At 38.0% G+C, this 8,115-nt stretch overlaps 1 protein-coding gene across 1 annotated transcript; it reads left to right on the forward strand.

Annotated features, from left to right (window-relative positions):
- The first annotated feature begins 1,710 nt into the window (after positions 1-1,710).
- Positions 1,711-7,148, forward strand: LOC18448862 (beta-hexosaminidase 2). The gene is made up of 2 exons (XM_006858917.4): positions 1,711-2,964; positions 6,017-7,148. The coding sequence occupies exons 1-2, from the start codon at positions 2,166-2,168 to the stop codon at positions 6,943-6,945; spliced, it is 1,728 nt and encodes a 575-aa protein (XP_006858979.1). The 5' UTR covers positions 1,711-2,165; the 3' UTR covers positions 6,946-7,148.
- The last annotated feature ends 967 nt before the right edge of the window (positions 7,149-8,115 follow it).

Raw genomic sequence — 8,115 nt, forward strand, 5'->3', positions numbered from 1 at the left:
ATGGCTCTTGAGCCTTGATGGTCTTCCTCAGTGCCTTGAAGGACCATCATGGTCTTAATGAATGAGCCCTTTGACAATTACGGTCCTCTTAGGATCGTGATTATCCTTTTACATCTCTATGCACCTAGAAAGATTGGGTTGGCATCACGGACCTATTAGGTCCATGAAGGGCATTTCAGGCTCAAAAAAAAAAAAAAACGGTAATAGAATGCCATGGACCTAGATTTTAAAAAATTGGGTGTTTTTCAAATTTATAGAAAAAAGGAGACATTTTTTATAATTACCCATTATTAAATTTTAATAAGTGCCAAATTTCTTATTTAAAGGTCCATGAGATGCATAGCATCTAGGAACTGCATGACAAAATGCTAGTCTAATGTAGCATTCATCTGCTATGGCGGGTCCTCTTATAACTCTCAAGCACTAACTCTGAATGGTAAAATCTGTTTTAGTATTCCATTCATCCTCTAAATGCCGCTCTGGTGTCGGATATGAGCCATCCACAAAAGGTTTCTTCTTCTATTTCTTAAACTGAAGTCCTTTTCTACATTAACATTTGAAGTGGGCTCTAATGTGTCCCTCATGATTTAATCAAACAAAGGACGGAGGGTTTAGTGGTCCCGCGTTCCAGATAAAGCATGTAAAAGGTTGGAAGTTTGACTCACCCGGTTCACCTCGGAATTTCCGTTGGTTTTGGACCTTTTGGTGATCAGGCCCGTATTTTAAAAACAATTATATAAAATTCAAAAAAATTAGCGATTTATTTGTATTGTATTTTTAAAAAATTTTTGTATTTTTTTGACAAAAATTGGAAAGTGTTTTGATCATGAATATTTATTTTTATATTTTTCTCAATCTTTTTAAAAATTTCAAAAATATCCTTAACCACAAATCAATTTTTTATTTTTTATTTTTTATTTTTTATTTTTACTGCTTTTTCATTTTATTTGGATGTGTTTTATTTAATCATACTTTAAATACACTTTTCATATATTTTTTTGTATTTTTTTCATTTTTTAACGTGTTTTTTACCAACCGAAACTTGTTCGGCTAGGCCAATTGAACCAGCTAGTTTACCGGTTACACATAACCGATCATTGATCGGTTTCCAAAGCTGATCCGATTTTTCAAACACTGATTTGACCTCAAGAGAGGGTAACTTTCAATGATCATGTGCGTTTGACACGAGCAAAATAGCTCTCTAGGGTCCCTTTGTTTCTCATCCCCACAAGCGAACGAAGGTAGGGCTAGAGCGCAGGCTCTCCAAATATATATTATTGCATTACAAAAAAAATGCAGTCCGAGCCCCCTATGAAGCCCCTATAACGACATATGCTACATGAAATGGCGGTCAAACTTATAAAAACGCTTGTAAGTGGGGCAAGAAATGGCCGTGCACACTTAAAAAATAAGGAAAACCATCTACAACCCTTGGCTCTTAATCTTCCCATTAAAAAACCATTGGTAAGACAAGAACTACTAGATAAGCCCCCAGTTAGATTAGACCAATGTTTCGAAATCTGAGAGTTTTTTATCTAGACGGATGGGAATCGGTTGGTATTGAATTGAATATGGGATGGTATGAGTCCAACTTGGTTTCTCCCTAAAACTCCGACTTTTATATTTTTTTCGTTTTTCTTTTCAAGCTTGTCTAGTATTTTCTCAAGTCTCTTTAAATCCCCACTCCATAAACCCATATTTTAATTTTATTATATTTTTTAGTATTTTTTGGATGGCACCCATTTAGATCGCCGATCTAGTGATTTCAATTTCAAGTGTTTATAGACAAGGCAAATTGACACCAGCTTCAAATATTTGTAATCTTTAGCATAAATAAGTTTTCAAGCCAATTCTTGATGCTACGACTACATTTTTCGGACTCAATTTTTGATGTGTGAGTTCAGTTTTAGGGCTAAGTCCTGGGATTTTTTTTATTTTTTTTTAATTTTTTTATTTTTTATTTGGGGGGGGGAGTACAAATCCCGGTCCTCACTTAAAACAAAGTGGCAACCTCCCACTTGAAAGAAAGCACTTCCAAACACAAAACTCCATATACAACACCCCTTCCAATACTTCCCGCAAAGAACCAAAACTCCTCCTCATGGGCCCTGCCCCTGCCCTCTACATATACCAAGGCCCTCCCACAAGCAAACTTGCATCCAACCATGAATCTCCACTACATACCAAATGCTCTATGCTCCCTCTCCTCTCTCATACTCCTCCTTTTCATCTCTTCTATTCCCACCTCCATTGCTCAGCCCCCACAGGTCCTGGTGTGGCCCAAGCCCAGGAACCTCACATGGACTCCCCCCTACTCCTCCATCCTCCTCTCTCCAACCTTCACCATCTCCTACTCCGGCTCCAATCCCTACCTCCAAAACGCCGTCAGCCGCTACCTCCGTCTCATCCTCGCCGAAAAATACACTCCGGTACGCCCCATCCCCTCCAACCTCACCGCCTCCACTCAGCCTCTCCAAACCCTAACCCTCTCTGTCAACGACGAGACCCCCCCGCTGCAACATGGGGTCGACGAATCTTATTCGCTCTCGATTCCCAATGGCACTGCAGTACTGTGGTCGGCCACGGTGTGGGGAGCAATGCGTGGATTGGAGACGGTCTCGCAGTTGGTTTGGGGCGATCCGGCCAGATTACCGGTGGGGCTTGAGATTTGGGATTCCCCTCTGTTTGAGCATAGAGGGGTGATGCTTGATACTTCCAGGAATTACTATGGGATGAGGGAGATATTGAGGACGATCGGGGCGATGAGTGAGAACAAGATGAATTTGTTTCACTGGCACATCACGGATTCGCATTCGTTCCCAATTGTGTTGCCGTCGGTGCCGGAGCTGGCGGAGAAAGGGTCGTATGGGGCGGGGATGCAGTATTCGGCGGAGGAAGTGAGGGGCATCGTGGAGTTTGGGATGAGCCGAGGGGTCAGAGTAGTGCCTGAGATTGACAGTCCGGGTAACCCCTCCACCCCTTTCTTTGCTTTGTGCTTTTCTTTTAAGGGCGAGGGGTTTGTATAAGGGTCGTTTCTTTGCTTTGTGCTTTCCTCTGTAGGGCCGGGGCCGGCGCCGGGGCCGGGGGTTTTTGTATAAGGTGCCCACTTCTTATTTATTTATTTATTTTTTGGGGGCGATGGGATCACTTTTTTTTTTCTTCAACTATATAGGGTTGTCCAAGAGGTTGGAGGTCATTTGGCATTTGGTCCGATGTTTAAAACACTAGACTGCCCTCAAGTTTCACAATTTAATGCCTAAGTATTAGACATCCCCATTTTGGTGGTGTTCCCTTATTTTGGGTTAGTGACGATTTATTTTTTGTTGTTTTCGTTTAAAACCATATCTAATGTTTTTGGGTCAGTGACGATTTATTTTTTGTTGTTTTCGTTTAAAACCATATCTAATGTTTTTGGGTTCGTGACGATTTATTTTTTGTTGTTTTCGTTTAAAACCATATCTAATGTTTCAAACATTAGACTGGCTTTTTTTTTCTTGTCCAATATTTCATACAAGGTTTTTGGCCACAAGAAAAAGTACGAAAAGCTATATTAGACTGTTTAAGAAGTTAAAAAATAAAAATAAAAAAATAATGCTTTATTGTGGTTCAATGTCACAAATATCGGACTGCTTAAAATGTAATAAAAATTTTGAAGTGAGGAGCTGTGCAAAATTTAAGATATCATATTGGACCATTGCAACCTTAATATATAAGTTTAAGGCAATCCGATGTTTCTAATGTCGAAGTGCGAAGATGCCCGATATTTGAGATATTTCTAAAACTCTGGATAGCTCTAAAGTATAACAAAATATAAAAAAAGTAATATGTAATTCACAACCTTCAAATTTTACAAACGTTAATCTTAGACTGAGTTGTAAAAAAGGGATTTATTAACTATATGTAATTTTTTTTTATTTTAGTTATTTTTTTATGATGTATTGCTCATCAGGTAAAAATGTTTGTGTCAATATCATTAAAAGATTTTTGTTTTTTTTTTTTTTTTTTGAGAATTGAAAAGACTAGGTATTTTTATTAAAAAAAGTTGATATAAAGTTGCAACTTTAAAATGTAGAATTAAAGATGTACCTAAAAAGCCCATCGGAAAAGGTTATTTTAATATTGAAAAACCCTCTAATTGATCATCTCGATATCAAGATGTATGATATGAAAAAAAAAAAAAAAAATATTTTGAGTCAAAAAAATAGTGCATCTTGCAATACATTATCTAGACCGCCTATTTTCAAGATTTTCATATATTATAGATCTACTAGATTTTAACTATTTTTGGAGTTTAAAATTTTATAATCAGATATAAAAATAGATTTTCAGATAATCCTAATAATTTTTTACCTCAAAATTACATGTTATGATTAAATTTGAAGGTGCGCCTTAATTGGACTGTTTAAGGTTGCAACATTATAGAAACCACACCCATTTTTATTATTTGTAGGGGTAAAGTAAACTTTTTACTAAAAGACAAGAGTACTCTACAGTTTCAAGATACTAACTTCTAAAATACCATTATACTTTTGTAAAAGTTTCAAATTTATCATTATTTAATGATTAAATTACTTATTTAAATAATTTTTAAATAAAAAATAATGATTTTTTGATAAATACACACATCATAACTCATTCTAACATCAACCTTTACATTTTGACGGATTGTTAACTCTAGAAAACTCAATACAAAAATATCCAACCTGTTCAAAATCTAAAAATATCTTCTTAATGCAAAGGTCAACATATTAAAACAAAAAGAAGTAAAATACAAAAAAAACAAAAGTTTCAGAGTGAGAGCCAGCATAAAGTGAGAGACGTCGATTGTGTCAGAAGAGATTGTTTCGATTTCCAAAAATCTTTAAATTGATTATCTCATTCTCAAGATGTATGAAAATTAGAAAAAAAGAATTTCAAGTTTAGGAAATAGTGCATCTTGTAATGCATCTTTAGGAGCGTCAATTTTCAAGATTATCAAGCGTGTATATATTTTTTTGATCTATACTATTTAAAGTTTATAATTAAAAATGAAAATAAATTTTCAGGCCATCACAAAGATTGCCAATATTGAAACATCTTTCGATGCTATTCTAAGGTATGTCATATTTTGATTGTTTAGGACCTCAGCCTTATACAAACTACATAATTCCTTTTTTGCAAATTTGTTTTAAATTTTAAAACATACAATTTAGATATCTAAATTGGCAAGTTTTAGAATTTCTCACCAAAAGATATCTAAAGTTGGATTTATGTTCTTGGTCAAGAAGTAAATAGGTAACCTCCACAAGTAAGTTTGATGCGTTAATGGTGGGAATGGACGTTAAGTTGAGCCTAGGACAGTCCCAACCCTGTTAGCAAGGGAAGGGCCTTCTAATTGAGGGATGAGCTTCAACCAAAATGCCCCTTCAACTCCATATAGGACACCTTCATCCCTATTTCTTTCACTTCTCCCACTCTCACCTGGCAGATATGCACAAGTAACTGAATTTCCTCAAGAGGGAAACTATAGTCCCCATGACTATTGAAAAGCGCAGGTCACAATTGCCATCATTGTTCACTGTTCAATTGATGGATTTGACCATCACAGGGACCATTCAGTCCTGGATCTCCACCCAAACCATCAATAGATTGTGATGACCCATCCTGACTTTATCATGACCAAGAGAAGATTGTAGAGAACACTTTAACTTAGGGAACATTCGTTTTTGTGGAAGTAATTTTGGGGCCCTGATAAAACTTTCCCCTTTCAGCCTAGGACAGTGGCGTCACACTTGAACAAGTATGAAGCCCCTTTCTCACAAAAGTATATAGAGCAGGGAAGAGCTAGGGAAATACTTTCCTAGTGAATATATTAAGTACTAATTTCCAGAAAACAAATATGGGATAATAGTAGTCCAGTGGGCTTTCGGGAAACAAATATGCCCTTAATGAATTGTCAGATCGAGGTTTCCTTAATCCAACTAAACAAACTCCTCTATGCACAATAATGCCTGACCTCACTACTCATGGACTGCAGGGCATACCGGCTCATGGGCCGCAGCATACCCTGAGATTGTGGCCTGTGCCAACATGTTCTGGTCGCCACCCGGCAAAGACCCACTCGCTGCTGAGCCTGGTACTGGACATCTTAACCCTCTCCACCCTAACACCTATCCTCTCCTCCGCAATGTTCTTCGCGACCTTGCTGCTCTCTTCCCAGACTCCTTCCTCCATGCTGGAGCTGACGAGGTCATCCCTGGCTGCTGGAAGGCTGATCCCAAAATCCAAGCTTTCTTAGCCTCTGGAGGAACTTTGAGCCAACTCCTCGAAACTCATGTTAATGCCACTCAACCTTACATCGAATCTCTCAATCGCACCGCAATTTACTGGGAGGATGTCCTTCTTGACTCCACTATCAATGTGAAGCCTGAGCTACTCTCGAAGGAGACCACAATCTTGCAGTCGTGGAACAATGGACCTAACAACACCAAGCTCATAACATCCATGGGTTATAGAGCAATAGTGTCGTCATCTGCTTTCTACTACTTGGATTGTGGGCATGGTGATTTCTTGGGCAATGACAGTAGCTATGACAAGATGGGTGATGAGGGCAATGGGGGCTCATGGTGCGGTCCTTTCAAAACATGGCAGAGGATTTACGATTATGATATAACTTATGGGTTAACGGCAGAGGAAGCAAAGCTAGTGCTTGGTGGGGAGGTGGCACTGTGGTCGGAGCAAGCTGATGGGACAGTGTTGGATCCTAGACTTTGGCCAAGGACAGCAGCCTTTGCAGAGGCAATGTGGTCAGGGAATCGGGATGAGACAGGGATCAAGAGGTATGCAGAGGCCACTGATCGTCTCAATGAGTGGCGATATCGGATGGTGGCGAGAGGGGTGGGGGCTGAGCCTATCCAGCCACTATGGTGCCTCAAAAACCCCGGGATGTGTAACTTAAGCCAATAGTTTATGGAAGGTGGTGGTGTGTATATTCTCCTTCAATTGATGGGGTGACTTTCGGAGTGTGTACACAGGGCACACCATTTGTGCTGTTTTGAGTTGATTGATGTCTTTATTTAAGATTTGGCTGTGTACGCCCAGTTGCATATAAAATTGTAATGATTTTTATAAAATACTTATATCTCGAATAAACATAAAATTTGTGTTCATTTCCCTTAACTAAACCACAAATGCTATCAGATTTGCTCAAAGGCTTCTTCCGTTTGTTTGGGAGAGAGAAATACTTCCAACATTTCAGCTGATTTATGGAAAGACTTGATTCTCGCTCAGAGAATACATTAGTGGCTGGACTGCCTGCATGCATAGCATGTTATATACTGGGCTTCAACCTACAATTGCTGCTCTTGCCGCAACATCACCCAGTACAACTATCCATGTTCATGTGATCGGTTGCATCGTCTTTCCACTAAGATATATTGCAATTCCTTGAATCAAAAGAGCCTGTAGACTCGCCCAAATTCTATTAGCTTAAGAGCTATGTCTATTCCCAAAAAGATAAATACACTGGCGTTCAGCAAGAGTCTCTTATTGCTGATTGTTGAGCTCAACAGTAACTCATCGTGGATTTTATGTGGGAACGTTGACAAATGATCTATTATTTACTTATTCGGAGACATCTCTCATGTCTGATCCACCAATCCAATATTGATGCAGTACATAATTATCCTAATGTTTATTTAATTTCGAGGGATGTATATTAAATTGTAGTTTTAATTTTTTTTTTAGGGATTAAATAATTCATTTATATTTTTATTTAGTATTAACTAGTTACTATTCATGGATATTGTTTATAGATATTGTTCATGGGTTATTATTCATAGGGGTAAATTTGTTATTATGAATTGTGTTTCCTTTTTGGTAATATCTTTGAATTTTATATTATAATATATAAGAGGTGTGTAAGGCCTTAAGGAGGTCATTCCATGTCATGACCCCGCCCCCTACTGTACTTGGTGGAGGGCGACAGAGTGCGGAATCACGACCAGAGGTCACGAACGTCACTCTAGTGGGAGTGGCTCAATGAATTAAGAAATGCAGAATCAAAGCAAACTACGAAATAAAATAAAAACTGCACAAAATAAAACCATTATATACAATTTCAAGATGTTCTTTACA

Source organism: Amborella trichopoda, chromosome 3 (genome assembly GCF_054954075.1).
Source record: "Amborella trichopoda isolate Santa Cruz 75 chromosome 3, AtrichopodaSantaCruz75HAP2 v2.0, whole genome shotgun sequence".
NCBI lineage: Eukaryota > Viridiplantae > Streptophyta > Magnoliopsida > Amborellales > Amborellaceae > Amborella > Amborella trichopoda.

Coding starts and splice junctions, on each gene's coding strand:
- LOC18448862 (XM_006858917.4), top strand. CDS start 2,166: ATGAATCTCCACTACATACCAAATGCTCTATGCTCCCTCTCCTCTCTC. Junction 2,965..6,016: donor GCCTGAGATTGACAGTCCGG/GTAACCCCTCCA, acceptor CATGGACTGCAG/GGCATACCGGCTCATGGGCC.